Source organism: Bombina bombina, chromosome 1 (genome assembly GCF_027579735.1).
Source record: "Bombina bombina isolate aBomBom1 chromosome 1, aBomBom1.pri, whole genome shotgun sequence".
Classification (NCBI taxonomy): Eukaryota; Metazoa; Chordata; class Amphibia; order Anura; family Bombinatoridae; genus Bombina; species Bombina bombina.
The window spans coordinates 955,495,309-955,514,833 of NC_069499.1; the positions used below are offsets into that span (position 1 = coordinate 955,495,309).

The 19,525-nt window shown below is 37.7% G+C and overlaps 1 protein-coding gene across 1 annotated transcript in view; it reads right to left on the reverse strand.

Annotated features, from left to right (window-relative positions):
- The window catches only part of LOC128661976 (piezo-type mechanosensitive ion channel component 2-like), a 407,133-nt gene that overhangs the window by 202,764 nt on the left and 184,844 nt on the right, over positions 1–19,525 (reverse strand). Inside the window, exons 24-25 of the mRNA XM_053716001.1 lie at positions 12,468–12,569; positions 7,536–7,701 (exon numbers count right to left, since the gene is read on the reverse strand). Of these exons, the coding sequence (XP_053571976.1) occupies positions 7,536–7,701; positions 12,468–12,569 (268 nt within the window). The remainder of the gene's footprint in view (positions 1–7,535; positions 7,702–12,467; positions 12,570–19,525) is intronic.

The following is a 19,525-nucleotide window of genomic DNA, read 5'->3' on the forward strand; positions in this document are numbered from 1 at the left end:
TCCCAAGTGGAATTTAATAAAGACATTGGTTTTTAACGCAGCCTGGATATCAATTCTTTTCGCTTGATGTCTATTTTGCCGGCATTCTGGGTTGCATCAGGAGCTTGCCTCTATTCCACTCCCCCTACTATTCCTGATATTTGGCATCCCCTTCGACGTTGGATTCTGCAAGCCTCCTGGTAGGCTAAGCATCCCATTGGCTGTGACGGCCGACGCCCATCACATGACCGGAACCGGCTGGATAGAGGCATCGAGGCTGTCTTAGATGCCGTGGGTCACGAAGCATACAGCAGGACTCTTAAGGTACACGTTTGAAACTACAAGCAAGAAGGGTGAGTCGCACAGCTACTAGCTGTTTGGGTATTGCTATCGGTATCCTGTGGCAACACTGCATTGCCTGTTGGAGGGTGACGTATTCAGCATTCATTGTTTGCCCTACATGGAACTCACCTGTTCACTTCTATGATGCACTTTACTTCTATGATGCACTTTGTTTCTGCTGTTTTTGCTTAAGGGGATGTTTCAAGTTTTTGAATTTTGAATATTGCGGTTTGCTACAGTGAACTGTCCCTTTCAAACCTGCATAAGGGGTCGAGTGGAATAGATATCCACATGGTGGCTTTACAAGTTAATATTTATATACAGAAGTCCCTTTACTAAATCCTTTTTTGATTGTTCTATTTTTATGCTTGCTGGCAGCATATTAAGTAACAAGGGACTTTCCTATAGCTCCTAAATGGAGGGATCCAGCATTATGAACTATTACTCCCTGCTGCCTATAACGGAAAGAGGTTATAATAATGATGAACTGGACACAGTTTTTTCAACGGATATTTCTACATACTCCCTGAGTACCCTTTTTGATGATATTGAGAGGCTTCTCATAAAAGAACATAGATTACAGTTTGAGATCTGGACTTTTGAAAAATATATTAAATTGAACATTGTCCCCAGGGGTCTCAGGCTTAACAAATATCCCACCTTTGAGGTCTCCGATCAGGAGTTCGTTGAGACCTGGAACACAGTACTTACGGAATGTTCAATCAGATTAATGCATTTATTGATTATGTATAAAACTAAATTGCTTACTGTTGTTAGAGGTGAAATTGAAAAACTGCAGATTGAATTGATTAATAGGAAATTAGAACCTGACTATCCTAAATTTGATGGTATTTTGAGATTGACCTTATCTGAATCAAAGAAAGAGATTTTAGATACTAAACACTCTAAATATCTCAGGGATCAGTCAGACTACGATAACAAATCAGTGTATGTGTGGCATCATTCCAGAAATACTCCCAGTAATAATTCTAATAACAGGAGAGGTAGGTCTAGGAGCAGGAGTAGAGGGAGAGGTAGAGGCAGAGGCAGGACACAACCACCACAACAACAGCCTACCTCCCTCAACCACTCATCTACTAACAAATCTTCAGGCAGTGAGGGGGACTCAGGTGATGACTATGGTGCCTCAGGGGGTGAAGAATATATAGAACCACCCAGGGGAATTCTGAAAAATACATCAGGTACACACAAACAAGTGAGCATAAATGACGCCATGAATACTTTAGCTGTTATACCTAAGAATTCACACAAACAGGGTACTAACATTGCTAATAATACACAAAATAAGGCACATAATGCCAAGGGCACGAAATATGTAAGTAATATGAATCAGAGTACAGTTAACGAAATGAATACTTTAGGAGAGGATCGTAGGGCTTTTGACCAGGTTTTTCAACAGGCACAGACCAAAACTGGGATAGGGCAAGAGAAGAGGTACCCACAGAGGATAAACAAGAGTACCAAATACCAATAACATCTAATAATGACAACACCTCTAATGTAATTAATCTCTCCAGTGCAACACTGTCTGATATGCAATTAAAAGTACTTAGTTACGGTCTGAATTTCTCTCCGACCACTTCATTTAACCTCTTCAATACTTTGCTAGATGTTAATAGATTGATTAGAAATTTAACTTTGAAAAAGTTTTTCTATAACTCTGACAATGCTTCAGGTACTGGTGAACAGTTGGTACAATCACAAAAGTCCACCTTTGATACCACACAACTCTCGTTTTCTGAGTCCTGTGATTTGGTGTCACTGCATGAACTTAGTAGACAGGGGTTGAATGGGACTGCTACAGGGACTATAAGAAGTCACAGTGGTTTTAAAAAAACATCTGACTTTTATCCCATGCAATGTCGTGGTCCGGCCTTGGAAACCTTTTTTAAGAGAATTGAGAGGGACCTCACTTCCTTGGCCTCTAATAATATTGAGACCAAGAATTGGAGGGCTAACTTATCCTTTAGAGAAAGACAAGCACTATTAGAGCTACAACAGAATGAAAATCTGGTCATTAGGTCCGCCGATAAAGGCGGATCTGTTGTGGTCTTGGACAAATCTGAATATGTTAAGGAGGCCCATAGACAACTCCACAATGATGCTAATTATCAGAGACTAGATAGGGATCCCACTGCACGCTTCCAGAAAGAGCTTAGGTGCCTTTTGGATGATGGTTTGGAGGATGGGTTTTTTGACCGTGATACCTATGAGTATCTGTTGGTAGATCATCCGGTAGTGCCCATCTTCCACCATCTTCCAAAGGTACATAAATCCCTAATAGAGGTACAGGGAAGACCTATAGTCAGTGGGATAGGTTCCCTTTTGGAACACCTGTCCCAGTGGCTAGATAGCATACTGTTTCCTATAGTGGCATCACTACAGAGCTACCTTAAGGATACCAAAGATCTATTAAATCTTGTGGATACCTTTTGTTGGGATCTTGAGAGGCACAAGTGGTTAACAATAGATGTGGTATCACTGTATTCCACAATTCCACATGAGGAAGGCCTAAAAGCTCTGTCTCATATGTTGGAAAACCTATCAGATTTGGACAGTGATTTTGTGAAGTATGTGGTGAGGGCAACTGGTTTTGCCTTGACACACAACTATTTCCGTTTTGGTGAGCAGTACTATCTCCATAGATGTGGGACAGCTATGGGGGCCAAATTTGCGCCCTCATATGCCAACATCTTTATGGGTTGGTGGGAGCTGTCCCACATCTATGGAGATAGAAATACACATAGACACAATATCGCCTTTTATAGGCGGTATATTGACGATCTGCTCTTCATATGGCAGGGATCTGGGGACTCTTTGTCTGAATTTGTGGGTTTTCTAAACTCCAATAATGTTGGCCTGAGTTTCACATTTGAGACTAACTCTAGAAGCATTAACTACTTAGACCTCACTTTGACTGCAGGGGATGATGGACAGATTATAAGCAATATGTTTAGGAAACCTATATCGAAAAATACATTGCTTCATGCAAAGAGCTGTCACCCCGCACATGTCCCTATGGCAGTAGCCAAGGGACAGCTCATAAGGGTCAAACGGAACTGCAGCAATAGCGATCACTACAAAGTGCAAAGTAGAGACATGCAAAAAAGACTCAGAGAAAGAGGATATCCTGGGCATCTGGTAGATAGAGCTCAGAGACAGGTCGACCTTTTGGATCGACAGTCCCTTTTGAATAGATCCAATTGTACCAAGACTGGTGTGGGTACTAATACCTCACATAAAATAACATTTGTGACGGATTTTAGTACTGACTACAGAGAAATATGTAAGATTGTCAAAAAACACTTCAGTCTACTTTCTGCAGATGACAGCCTTGCTAGCTGTGTGGAGGGAGGTTTACGTTGCTCCTATAGGAAGAACAGAACTCTAGGCAATATACTGGCCCCCTCCGAAGTTTCTACCAAGAAGCCAGACAGACAAAGCTCTTGGTTGCAACATAGGGGGATGTACAGGTGTGGCAAATCGAGATGTAGACCTTGTGAGTTTATCATCATTTCTGATGAATTTAGGTCAGAGGTCACTGGAGATATTTTTAAGATATCCACTTGCCTAAACTGTACATCTTCCTATGTTATCTATTTACTTTACTGTATAGAGTGCCATCTACAGTATGTAGGACTCACTACTACGGATGTAAACACTAGAATTAGAAACCACCTTTCTACAATCAAACTAGGCGAAGCTAGTACCCCTTTGGTTAAGCATTTTCGGAATTTTCACAACAAAAGTAACGCCACATTCAGATGGCAGGCTATAGAACATGTTAAGGCACCACCTAGAGGAGGTGACAGGAATCAAATGCTGGGCAAGCGTGAAATGTTTTGGATTTTTAAATTACGTACTAGAGTACCAGAGGGTTTAAACTCTGAATTTGATTTGATTAACTATTGGAAATAATCCACTTACCTTGCACGCTTGCCCACCTTTTTCCCTGTTGGTCTATACCCTCTAAGCCTCCACTCGTTTCTAAATACATCTCTTCTAATTACATCTCTTCTTCATTACATCCCTTTAAGATAGGGTCCCTTTTATCTACTCTTTAACACATATCTCCTATGCAGTATATTTGTACTGCTCTGTACATCTCATACCATACTACACTCATTTAGCGGCATCTACTGAGTATATTATTTTAGTGCAGTTGTATTTCTCTATTTCCCTATATAGGTTACTGTTACCCGTGTACATTGATACACATTTGAGGTCTTATACTCATATTGGATAGGGTTTTTATGTTATAACAATTGCGATATACGATAAGGATATAGCAGAGCACAGTTATTTATTTGAGTTGTAGTTATTTCAGCAGGTTACATTTAACAAGCTGCAAACTGTTTTAGCAATATAATATATATATACAGTATAGGCATGTTGAGAGATACACTTTCATCGTCTCCATATATACATGTAAATTTTTGTATATAAGATTATACACTAGTTTATTTATTTATATTGCTATACTCTTTTGGTTTGAGTTTTACTTTTACTTTTTCCATATTTTGTGTATTCTTTTACACTTCTAGATCTATTTGAGTATTTCATGCCCCTAAGGATTACCCTTTATCATTCATTCATTTGTTCATTTGTTCATTTCATCTTTAGACCTTTTTATTTTTATCATTACCTTATGCAGAATACACATTAATGTCTATATCTGATGTTTTGTAATATGCTAGGTTAGTGTACATACATATGTACTAATATGTCAGGATGTATTAGTTCTTTCTATATTTTTTACGTTTCTTACGTTTTATGCCCAACAGTGTACCTTTTCTATTGGTCTTATTTTTGTCCAATGAGTGTGGATTTTGTCTTTTATATAGCCAGCACACCTGTTTCCAATCAGCTATGATTACGGTCTTTACCGAAACATGTTAGCGGAATAACTTTGGTAACACTGTTATGCTGGATCCCCCTTTCTTATTGCAATTTTATCCCAAGTGGAATTTAATAAAGACATTGGTTTTTAACGCAGCCTGGATATCAATTCTTTTCGCTTGATGTCTATTTTGCCGGCATTCTGGGTTGCATCAGGAGCTTAGTAAAAAAATGTAATAATGAAGCTCTCCAAAATGCCTGTGGCTGTTTGACTCTGCACTTTCTAAAATAAAGCACTGAAACTTTGGCATTTTGGAGAGCTTCATTATTTCATTATTACATTTTTTTACTATTGTTGGGGAGTTTTGTAGTGACTCCTTGAAGCTCTGACCTGTGAGTATTGTTGCTGGATGTATTGCACTATTTTGCATCAGGAGCTTGCCTCTATTCCACTCCCCCTACTATTCCTGATATTTGGCATCCCCTTCGACGTTGGATTCTGCAAGCCTCCTGGTAGGCTAAGCATCCCATTGGCTGTGACGGCCGACGCCCATCACATGACCGGAACCGGCTGGATAGAGGCATCGAGGCTGTCTTAGATGCCGTGGGTCACGAAGCATACAGCAGGACTCTTAAGGTACACGTTTGAAACTACAAGCAAGAAGGGTGAGTCGCACAGCTACTAGCTGTTTGGGTATTGCTATCGGTATCCTGTGGCAACACTGCATTGCCTGTTGGAGGGTGACGTATTCAGCATTCATTGTTTGCCCTACATGGAACTCACCTGTTCACTTCTATGATGCACTTTACTTCTATGATGCACTTTGTTTCTGCTGTTTTTGCTTAAGGGGATGTTTCAAGTTTTTGAATTTTGAATATTGCGGTTTGCTACAGTGAACTGTCCCTTTCAAACCTGCATAAGGGGTCGAGTGGAATAGATATCCACATGGTGGCTTTACAAGTTAATATTTATATACAGAAGTCCCTTTACTAAATCCTTTTTTGATTATATATATATATATATATATGCACGAAAAAAACGAAAACATGAAATCAGGTACAGAGAAATAAAACAAAAATTTAAAACAAGATAACCTAATAATCTTTAAAATAGGTACAACCTCAAAAAGACATACTTCACAAGAGCCAAAGAGTCTTTATGAATTCTGCATGGGTGGGGCAAGGTGTAGGTGAAAATCCTGACCACACCTCTAGAAGACGCTGGGACACCAATGTCAAGTGCCCCAAAAGACACTTTTCTATCCAGAGTTACCGTAACAAAACAGATGTGAATATTTTCCAATAAAAAACATTTACACAAACTATTTTGCAAGTGTTTGCAAAATGTTGTGTTTTTAATTATTTTTTAAATTATTATTATTTTTTTTCAAGTAGTTCTTCTTTAGTGTGCGAGATATGTATTGGGCATCTTAAACAGCTATATATGTTAATGACAAAAGCACACACTAACAAAACATGTGAAGATATAAGTTAAGCGATGCTCAATTAATTTAGAAAATGGTCTCACCTTTACAACATGGCCCTTTGGCTGACTCACAAGTGTTTATGAATTTAGGCCACTGAGTTATTTTACATAGCAAATATTAAATGAAATCATAAAGATGGAACTCCTGAATGCAGAGTTATACACAAAATATAACATTTGACATTTCATTTTATGTTGTTACTGTTACATTTTCCTCTCCTTCCTGTCTTGAATGGTAGAAGACCTGCTATATCTTCCAGTTATGATGGCAAGATCCAATGAGGTTAAAGGGACAGTAACAACCTTGAGATTATTATATACAATGTTTAGTTATGTGTAATAAAAAAACAACATTTTATTTCATTATCTATTTTGCCCCTTTCATGTAATTTGGCTTTGAAAATTGAGCAATTCTCAGAACTTGAAATGCACTCTGCTGACTTCTCAAGGCTAACTGTGCTACATATATTTCCATAATTGGTTTCATCAGATAATAGCTGCAAAACAATCATTTTATACTAACATTATGACTGTGACTAGCCTTGTTGTCTGTGGACTAAAGCCCAGATTGGCTAAACAAGGGAAATGATGGGTGGAGTTTGTCTGTTGAAAACAAATTGTAGTAAAAAACGGATATTAATTTGTTTTAAAAATGTTAAGACTTGGTTGATATTTTAGTCTATAGCAGCACAACAGAAATGTCTTGTAATTACAAGGTGTTTACTGTCTCTTAAAGGGAATTGACCAGGGAGGGAGGAGGGAATTTATACACTGACATAAATCCATTAAAACAAAGGACAGAAATGTGTTACAAGTACTATCACAGCTGACTAGGAAATTGGATCTGAAGCTTACTGGCCTTACTCACCAGCAATGGATGAAATTAGGCACTGGGCTGTACTGGCTGAGATCTCCTGGATCCAGGTTTCTGCTGATTTCTATGTTATCCCCAGCCAGCATCCTGATACAGGTCCTGTTCTCATCCTCAAACACCTGCGACTGTAGGGATGCGAAAAGCAGGAGCAGAAAGTCATCTGTGGGATAGAGAAGTATATTTAAAACAATATTAGCAACAATGATTTTAAAGATAAAGGCATAAATGTGATTTTCACAGCATTATTAGACAAATCAGGATGCCAAACAACATGAAGATAAAACAAATATTATGGGACCCTATAAGACTGAAGATATGCTTGAGGAAGGTATATAGATTGTTTAATGCAGGCACAAGTAGATGAGCAACTAATTATAAACCTGTGCTCTACTGCTGTATCTTCAGATTCTGGCATGTGTAGATCATGTTATCTTGAATATGGGACCACTGAGATATGGTACATAACATTGCAATTATATTAAAGGGACATAAAACCCCAAAATACAATTTTTAACAAATTTCCAATTTATTTTTACTATCTAATTTACTTAATTCTTTGGTATCCTTTGTTGAAGGAGCAGCTATACACTACTGGGAGCCAATAGCATGAGGCATATATGTGCAGCCACCAAGCAATCAGCAGCTCATGAGCCTACCCAGGTATCCTTTTCAACAAAGGATACCAAGAGAAAAAAAACAAATTAGATGATAGAAGTAAATCTGAAAGTTGTTTAAAATCACATGTTCTATCTGAATCATTAAAAATTGTGGGTTTCACATCCCTTTAAGCATATCCCAATATTAATGGTAGTATAGTAGTAATAACAGCTAGTTATTTATAAAATAACCATATAATTAGATAAGATGTGTAATGATATGTGAATAGCAGGTAATATGTACAGTGGGTATTGAAAATAATCACCCCCTTGAAAATAATCACATTTTGTTGCTTTGCAGCCTGAAATAAAGACAGACACAATTTTTGTTTATCCAGTTGTAATTATTCAGTGCAAGTTATAACATCCAAGTGATATAACACCAACATGTGAGGCAAAAATAAAGACTATTCAAAAACAGAATCACTGAGTTTGAAAAAGGATCAACCCTTCCTAAAATTACTTGTAGACTCAATCAGGGTAGCTAATCACCTTCTCAACGGTACACACAAGGCCATTTGACCTTCAACTGTGTTCAGCTGTGGGCATATTGGTTAGATCAGCATCCTGGAGCATCTCAGTCCCTGGTAGTGCAACTGAAGCAAACAATCAACTATTGGTGGCAAGGCACTGTCAAAAGATCTCTGAGATAATGTTGTGGAGAGGCACAAGTCAGGAGATGGATGCAAGAAAATATCAAAGGATTTAGCAATGCCTAGAGGCACAGTGAAGTCTATTATTAAGAAGTGAAAGGTATTTGGTACAACACAGACCCTCTCTGGATCAGGACGTTGCTCCAAACTGGATGAAAAAGCGAGGAGGAAACTGGTCAGAGAGGCTAAACAATTTCACAAATTATACACAAATGTGGCTTGTATGAGAGGGTTGCAAGAAAAAAAACACTCCTCAAGAAGGCCACATGCTGTCACAACTGAGCTCTGCCAAAGTGCACCTAGGTTCTGAGGCCACATGGAAAATGGTGTTATGGTCAGATGAGACTAAAATTTAATTATTTGGCTTCAACAACATACGATATGTCTGGAGGAAATGCAATACAGCTCACCATCCAAATAACACAATACCTCAGGGGCGTATTAAGGCATAGGCCAACAAGGCCGGTGCCTAGGGCAACAGATTTTTAAGGGGCAGCAGAATTTTGAGTCCCTAGGGCCACTCTACTGAACTCAGGGCCGGGTGGCTAAATCAACCAATTACTAATGACTTAAATGGCTGACCCGGCTATTGCTATCTTATGGGATTGTATGTGGGTGCACATGACGTGGTGACAGTGGAGGCAGAGCTCACTTGCGCAGCCTGGCCTGGACTGAGATGGAATGCGGTATGCTTCCTGGCTCCACCGCGTGATTGAGACTCACACAGACTACACAGTGCAGTGTGCACTACAACGTGACCACTGTGAAACAGCATATGCCTTTCTCCCTTCAATACATCTTCATTAAGCATTAAAATACTTAAACTGATTAGTCACTACATACTTGTACATTTACTGTTTGTCTATCTGTCATACATGCAAAGAATAAGTATTTATTGCTGAATCTATACAACTATGTGACTTAAAACACAACTGAAAATATGTTGTATGCATTTAATACATTCAGAAACAATACAAGTATATACTTTATTATGATTGTATCATGTGACTTTATCCCCTAGGATAAAATTCCTAAACCTATCATAACTACTGTTGTATTTTTTAAGTACTTTTAAAGGCCAGTTTGTATATTCATTACATATTTATCCAAGCAGATATTTTGCTTAAATAACTGTCAATCACCAAAGAAGATATTTAAGGTTAAACAACTACCTACTGACAAACTATCATACAGTGAAGGATATTTTTTTATGATATAAACACTTTAATCATCTGACTTGCAAAAAAATGTCTTTATATATATATATATATATATATATATATATATATATATATATATATATATATATATATATATATATATTATGTCTAAAAAAAGGCATTAAACCTGGGGTGGGGGGCAGCAGAATATTGAGTGCCTAGGGCAGCACAAAACCTAAATACGCCCCTGCAATACCTACAGTAAAGCATGGAGGTGGTAATATCCTGTTATGGGATGTTTCTCTGCAGCAGGCACTAGAGCACTTGTCAGGATAAAATGAATAATGGATGGGGCAAAATACCGTCAAATTCTCTAGGAAAATCTGCTGCCCTCTGCCAGGAAGTTGTCAATGGGAAGAAGGTTTACCTTCCAACATGACAGTGACCCAAAGCACACAGCAAAAATGACCACACAGTGGTTGAAGGAGAAAAAGGTGAATGTTCTTGCATGGCTTAGTCAGAGCCAGGGGCGTATTTAGGTTTTGTGCTGCCCTAGGCACTCAAAATTCTGCTGCCCCCCACCCCAGGTTTAATGCCTTTTTTTAGACATAATATATATATATATATATATATATATATATATATATATATATATATATATATATATATATATATATATATTAAGACATTTTTTTGCAAGTCAGATGATTAAAGTGTTTATATCATAAAAAAATATTCTTCACTGTATGATAGTTTGTCAGTAGGTAGTTGTTTAACCTTAAATATCTTCTTTGGTGATTGACAGTTATTTAAGCAAAATATCTGCTTGGATAAATATGTAATGAATATACAAACTGGCCTTTAAAAGTACTTAAAAAATACAACAGTAGTTATGATAGGTTTAGGAATTGTATCCTAGGGGATAAAGTCACATGATACAATCATAATAAAGTATATACTTGTATTGTTTTTGAATGTATTAAATGCATACAACATATTTTCAGTTGTGTTTTAAGTCACATAGTTGTATAGATTCAGCAATAAATACTTATTCTTTGCATGTATGACAGATAGACAAACAGAAAATGTACAAGTATGTAGTGACTAATCAGTTTAAGTATTTTAATGCTTAATGAAGATGTATTGAAGGGAGAAAGGCATATGCTGTTTCACAGTGGTCACGTTGTAGTGCACACTGCACTGTGTAGTCTGTGTGAGTCTCAATCACGCGGTGGAGCCAGGAAGCATACCGCATTCCATCTCAGTCCAGGCCAGGCTGCGCAAGTGAGCTCTGCCTCCACTGTCACCACGTCATGTGCACCCACATACAATCCCATAAGATAGCAATAGCCGGGTCAGCCATTTAAGTCATTAGTAATTGGTTGATTTAGCCACCCGGCCTTGAGTTCAGTAGAGTGGCCCTAGGGACTCAAAATTCTGCTGCCCCTTAAAAATCTGCTGCCCTAGGCACCGGCCTTGTTGGCCTATGCCTTAATACGCCCCTGGTCAGAGCCCAGACTTAAACCCCATTGAATATCTCTGGCATGACTTAAAGACTGTAGTCCACAAACGGTCACCATCAAATGTAACGGAACTGGAGCAGTTCTGCAAAGAAGAGTGGGCAAATATATGCAAAGTTATTAGAGACATGCTGAACCACTTAAAGTAAAATATGGTTCAACAAGATGCTGACACAAGGGGTGATCCTTTTTCCAACTCAGTGATTCTGTTTTTGAATTGTCTGGATAAAAAAAAAAATGTGTCTGTCTTTATTTTAGTCTGCAAAGCAACAAAATTTGATTATTTTCAAGGGGGTTGATTCTTTTCAATACCCACTGTAATATACATCAGCAACAGGTTGCAGTCTGAACAGTGTCATGTGACAAGAGAGTCAGGAAGTGAATGTTCTTGTAATACTGGAGCTGTGATTACATAAGTAAAACAGTTATTTAGTTATGGATTTGTGTGTCAACATAATTAGTTATACAATAACCCACAAAAGAAAACAAGACAAGATGTACACTGTGTGACAGAGTAGGAAGTCTAGTCTTAGAGAATTTAGGGGGATCATGTTGGAATTTTACATACACAGACTGACTACAGACAGGCAGGCAGACAGACAGACAGACAGACAGACAGATAGATAGATACAGGTGAAACATATACATTGGCTCAACAATAATAGAGCATACATTAAGAGTTTTACCTAATGAGTAATTACTTTAATTTTTATTTTTTCACAGCTGGTGATGTATAGAAATAATTTTTACCAGCCATATTATAAATATGAATACCTATGTATGTACAGAATATATTCTGTCAAGTTCATGTTTTAGTGACTGTAGAACATTGAACATGTTTCAGTACAACTAAATATATTTTAGTCTCAATAAACAGACCATACAATAATGGGCCTGGTGGATCAGAATCATGATATACATCCTGTTAATAACGTACAGAGCAGGAAACGTGGGTCAGGCCTCCTTGCAAAGTCAGGAAGATACAGCCATTTAATAAGATTAGAGTTGGCAGCCATTGAAGAGGTCCTCCATGGGTAATCTGTATCAATAAGAGGAACAGTATCACATCAGTTAACATTTCATTACTTCAAAGTATTCATAGCTGTAGGGGAATCCATGCTGTAGGGAAAAAATAACTATCAATAAATGTCAAATAAAGGAAAATTTTAAAATGGTTAAAATAATTGCAAACATAATGAAAAAAGTGTGTATAATATGTCACATATAGGAACCTATCCAAAATCTAGTTCATATTATTATTATTTTACCAGCAGTAGACTTCAGCATAAATTATTGTCATGTATACATAAAGCAATATAAAACTATAGCAGTTATATCGATAAGCATTAAAGATAAGATCATCAATAATACAGAAAGCCAAATTACAGGTTCATAAGGAAAGTTCTCAAATCTGGTGAAGCAGCTCCTGGTAAGTAATAAGCAAATGTTTAAGGAAAGAAATATACCTATCCATCTATCCCTTTCCCTCTATTCATCTATCCCTCTATCTCTATCCCTCTATCTCTATCCCTTTATCCCTATCCCTCTATTGCTATCCATCAATCCCTATCCCTCTATCCCTATCCCTCTATCTCTATCCCTCTATCTCTATCCCTCTATCCCTTTATCCCTATCTCTCTATTGCTATCCATCAATCCCTATCCCTCTATCACTATCCCTATCCCTCTATCCATCTATCCTTCTATCTCATTCCCTCTATCCCTATCCCTCTATCTCATTCCCTCTATCCCTATCCCTCTATCCCTTTACCCCTATCCCTCTATCTCTATCCCTCTATCCATCTATCCCTTCCCCTTTATCCCTATGTCTCTATCTCTATCCCTCTTTCTCTATCCATCTATCCCTCTATCTCATTCCCTCTATCCCTATCCATCTATCCCTTTCCCTCTATCCATCTATCCCTATCCCTCTATTTCTATCCCTCTATCTCTATCCCTCTATTTCTATCAATTTCTCCCCATCCCTCTATCCCTATTCATTTCTCCCTATCCCTCTATCTCTTTATTTTTCTGCAGTGTAGGATCCCCCTTACTCTCCAACCTCACTGATTCCCCTTCAAACAGCTCTCTAACCCTCCCCCCTCTAACTATTACCACCATCTTAGGTACTGACAACAGTTTGCCAGTACCTATAAACCCCTATTTTTTTTTAGAAAATCAAATATTTTTTTTTTGTAGTGTAGTGGTCGCACCACCTCCCCCCCGCCCGCAATCACCATTTATTACCCCCCCCCGCACCCCCAAACCCCTTTTATGTAGTGTAGCTGCCGCATCCCTCCCTGTTCCTTTAAAAAAATTATTTCTGTAGCGTTGGGCCCTCCCACTCCCTCCCTTTCCCTCCCCCTTCGCTGTTGAACCGCCCACCCGCCTCCCGCTCACACCTCCTGCCGGCACCAGCAGAAGATCGTTACAGACTGACACACACAGTGTCACCATCTGCAACGATCAGGTATTTGCCCTCATATCGAGGCGAAGCCCTGATCGCGCTCTGGCTCCATATGAGGCAGATGCCTGGAGCTTCAGGAGCTCCAGCTCTCGGCTATAACTTAACAGCTTAGAGTGCTGAAGCTTCCTGAAGCTGTCTCGCGCCTGCGGTTAAGGCAAGGTATGTTTGTCCTCGTGCAGTCTCTACTGTGCATGACTGCATCAGACAAACATACCTGGCCTTTTATAATATAGGATTTGTTTATTTATTTAATTAAATATGAATATTGCATAAATATGTTTTTTCATGTTTTCATCTACTTAACGGCAAAGGGCTCCAATGCACCAACAGAGATTGTGTCGCTGTCTTTAACAATCTGGCAAGCTGCTTTCATATGGTAATGCTCAGTTACCATATGAAGGCAGGTGCCTGCAGTTCAGGAAGAGCAGCTCTCAGCTGTCACTTGACAAACAAGATTGTTGGAGCTTCCTGAAGCTGCAATGAGTTAGGCTTAAGGGGTTAAACAACTCCCCATTTTACTTCTATTGTCTAATTTGTCTAGTTCTCTTGGTATCTTTTGTTGAATCGAATACCTATGTAGGCCCAGGAGTAGCAATGCACTACTAGGAGCTAGCTGCTGATAGGCTGCACATATATGTATTTTTTCGATTTCCTCACCCAATGTCTTTAGCTAGCTCCCAGTAGTGCATTGCTGCTCCTTTAAGAAGAATCAAATTTAACAATAGAAGTAAATTGGAAAACTGTTTCAAATGGGGTCCCTTTCAATCTATTGAAAGACTGAAGAACAAATGTTGTTACTAAGTTTTTACTAACCATACTAACTACTAACAGAATGGGGGTGAATCTTCCCTGCTCCTGTCTCTATGTTTGTTATCCTCTGAATGAAATTTCATTTTGAATTAGAGGTCATTCACATATTTGTCTTCATTCAGTCCACAGTAAAGTTCATTCTATATAATATTAATTCTGGCCTTATCTATCATTTGCATTCTAGAAGCAAACCTTTAGTTATCTCTATCCACATAAACACTAGCATAAGACATCTAACTATACAGTCTCTATATTCTCCAGGCACTCATACTGATTCTTTTTGTCCAGGGATTCTTCATATTCTTCTCCATATTGCAAAAGAAAGATGAGTAACAGTTTTAAGTCTATTTTCATACAGAAGCTGAGTGTAACTCTGGGCCTTAATAAGTGGGTTAAGAAATATTGAGCTTAAAGTGAAAAGGGTTATTGCTTCATTAAAGAGGAATATAATAGTCTGGACATGTTGTTTTCTTCCAAACAATTTGAGACTTATTTTCTCCTTTTCTGATTCTTGTTTAGAATCTTGTCAAACTGTCCTGTTCTGTTCCTGGCATTTTTCTCTTGGTAGCTAAATGTATGTGCATGTTATTGGAAGATAGCACTTTCTACAAAGGTCCTATGGATAGAAAAATTAAAGCAGACCTCAGGTCATTGACTCATCCTACAAACATTAGTCACTACCACATTATAGGATTTTACCATAATCATGTTTTCAATCTATGACAAGGAACCAAAGAAAGTTCAAATAGCATGCAACAAGGAGGAAAAATAAAACTTGATTTTTATTTAAAATTCTTTAAAAACAATGTATTCACCAAAGCAGTCACTGGTATCAACAAGTCCAGGGTAGGACCGTCAGCTTACGCATTTCATGCCGCACTTGGCACTTCGTCAGGGCTATCTCACCTATGTAACCATTAGTGATTTACACACCTGTTTCACTACGTCATAAACATGTGACCAGTGAATTTAAAACATTAACCATTTCATGATACCTCTTTCATTCTCAAAGTTACCATACATGTAACACCGATATTCATATAGAATCACATTATGAAGCTACAAGGATAGTTATAGTAATCTCAAAGGTTCTCCATATTAAAGGGACACTAAACCCAATTTTTTTCCTTCTTGATTCAGATAGAGCATGCAATTTTAACTTTCTAATTTACTCCTATTATAAATTTGTATTTTGTTCTCTTGCTATCTTTATTTAAAAAGCAGGAATGTGATGCATGGAAGCCGGCCCATTTCTGGTGAGAACCTGGGTTATGCTTGCTTTTTGGTGGGTAAATGTAAGCGCTATCCATGGTGCTGAACCTAAATGGGCTGGTTGCTAAGATTTACATTCCTGCTTTAAAATAAAGATAGCAAGAGAACGAAGAAAAATTGATAATAGGAGTAAATTAGAAAGTTGCTTAAAATGTCATGCTCTATCTGAATCATGAAAGAAAAAATTTGGGTTCAGTGTCCCTTTAACTCCTTAACGACCAACGACGTACAGGGTACGTCCTACAAAAAAAAGTCTGTTAACGACCAAGGACATACCCTGTATGTCGGTGTTTTCAAGCGGGGGAAGTGATCCTGATCTCTTCCAGCCACTTTCATGTTATTGCAGTGATGTCTTGATATTGAGGCATCCTGCAATAACAGTTTTTAACCATCCGATGCAGAGAGGCCATCGATGGTCATGATCGATGGTGGGTGGAAGCCGATGCAGGGAGGTGGGTGGGCGGCCATTGGTGGGGAAAGTGCGTCAGAGGGGGACGGGATTGCATGCGAGGGTGGCGTGCACGAGGGGGGCGTGCACGGGGCGGGAGCGGTTAGGAACGCTACACTATGGAACAATTTGTTATGATAAGATTGGAAGAGAGGAGGGGGGAATTTTTAGCTAAGGGATCTGGGAGGGGGTGGGGGGTTGGATATTGAGGGGGGGCAACTACACTACAGAAAATATTTATTAATTCTATAAAAAAAAATGTTTTTAAAAAAAAAAAAAAAAAAAAACAACAACATATTTTATGGCAAACTGGGTACTGACAGACAGCTGCCAGTACCCTAGATGGCGCAAATAAGGTAGAGGGGAAGGGTTAGAGAGCTGTTTGGGGGGGGGATCAGGGAGGTTGTGGGCTAAGGAGGGATCTTACACAGCAGAATATTTTTTTTTTTTAAAAAACTTTTATTTTAGTACTGGCAGACTTTCTGCCAGTACTTAAGATGGCGGGGACTATTGTGGGGTAGGGGAGGGAAGAGGGATCAGGGGGTGGGATGTGTCGGGTGAGAGGCTGATCTCTACACTAAAGCTAAAATTAACCCTGCAAGTTCCCTACAAGCTACCTAATTAACCCCATTCACTGCTAGGCATAATACAAGTGTGGTGCGCAGCGGCATTCTAATTACCAAAAAGCAACGCCAAAGCCATATATGTCTGCTATTTCTGAACAAAGGGGATCCAAGAGAAGCATTTACAACCATTTGTGTCATAATTGCACAAGCTGTTTGTAAATAATTTCAGTGAGAAACTTAAAATTTTTGAAAAAGTGAACGATTTTTTTTATTTGATTGCATTTGGCAGTGAAATGGTGGCATGAAATATACCAAAATGGGCCTAGATCAATAATTTGGGTTGTCTTCTAAAAAAAAAATATACATGTCAAGGGATATTCAGGGATTCCTAACAGATATGAATGTTCCATTGTAACTATCGCTAATTTTGAAAAAAAAATGGCTTGGAAATAGCAAAGTGCTACTTATCTTTATTGCCCTATAACTTGCAAAAAAGCAAAGAACATGTAAACATTGGGTATTTCTAAACTCAGGACAAAATTTAGAAACTATTTAGCATGGGTGTTTTTTGGTGATTGTAGATATGTAACAGATTTTGGCGGTCTAAGTTAGAAAAAGTGTGTTTTTTTCCATTTTTTCATCATATTTTATCATTTTTTATAGCAAATAATAAGAGATTATAAAAATAATGATATCTTTAGAAAGTCCATTTAATGGCAAGAAAATCGGTGTATAATATGTGTGGGTACAGTAAATGAGTAAGAGGAAAATTACAGCTAAACACAAACACTGCAGAAATGCAAAAATAGCCTTGGTCCAAAACGGTCAGAAAATGGAAAAGTGATGTGGTCACTAAGGGGTAAATGTTTCAGGTTCACTGAGAAAACAAAGTTAAAAAAACTACTCTTAATTTTATATAAAATACTAACAGACTTATTTCCTAAAATATGATGAATAGAGACGGTTATAACAAAATAATCCTCAATGATTATTACTATTACATATATATTGTAACATGTCATATATTTCAATTAAATAACCTCTTTAAGATGTTGTTACAATGTTTCATAAACATACAGATCTCGGCTTAATAGTATACACAGATGGCTGTGGTTTCCAATTCAACGTGCAAATGTTTTATCTCACATTCATAATGCTATTGAAACAACATTCAACTGTGTTCACTATTAAAATACTTGTCTATGTTTCTGATAAATCACAAACTAAAATAATGTGTTAGGTGCTAATAGAAATGTGTAAATAATCAAATACGAAGTGATTACTATGTTCAGGGTTACAGCACTACAATAATAAGCTTGCTATTATAAGTGTATGTAATTAGGGGATTCGGTTAGTACATAACAATATGTGAATCAAGGTTTGAAAAAAATTAATCATATAATATCATATTACATTTCACACTCATGTGACATATGTGTGGTTAAAAAAATAATCCTACAAAAAACACTACTAAAATTACTATTTTATATATGTATTCTCGTATTAACCAAGACAAGTTTCATAATTAGACCAAGGAAGGAGGTAGCAATACATGTAACTAGTCTATAAACAATTTCAGATCTGATTTCTTATTCATGCCATTTGGTTTGCCAGTATTGATCTTATAGATCCAGTATACTTCTCTCCTAAGTAGGAGTTTTAGTCTGTCTCCACCCTTATTATCATAAGGTACATGATCAATAGCTAAAAAATTTGAAACCTACATTATTGTGGATAATTTCAGATGACAAATGTGAATAAAAGTGTTTTGCTACAGGTGTACGTGGTGGGTCTGCTTTAAGGGAAAGTTCCCTAATTCTGTCTTGCAACATTCTAGTTGTGCACCCTACGTACTTTTTTTACCACAAAAGTCACAAATAATGAAATATACTACATGACTGGAATTACATGTTAGGTAGAATAGAATTTGATGTTCTTTACTATCATTATCCACAAATGTATCTGTTCGAATTGCAAAATTACAGTATTTACAAGGTCTGGTACCACATTAAAAAAAATCCCTTCTTAGGTTTTAACCAGCTAGTGTTATGCATAGACACACTTTTACTGAAATCTCTATACATTTTATTACCAATAGTTTTGGCCTTTCCCGATATGTATCTTATGTTATGTAGAAGTTCTCTATTCAGAAGAGGATCTTTATCAAGGATAGGAAGATATTTTCTAACAATATTACAAATATTGGTATATTGCTTGCTATAGTTTGTACTGAAAGTTAGACCATTGCTATATTCCCCTTTATCTGAATCTGTCTTCTTTTTATCTATAAAAAGGATCTCTCCATCTATAAGCGCTACTTCATCTTTGGTCATATCTAGCAGATGTCTATCATAACCTCTAGAGATTAATCTTTCTGTAAGATCAGCTGCTTGGATATTATAATCTGCAGTTTCTCAGCAGTTTCTTCTAAGC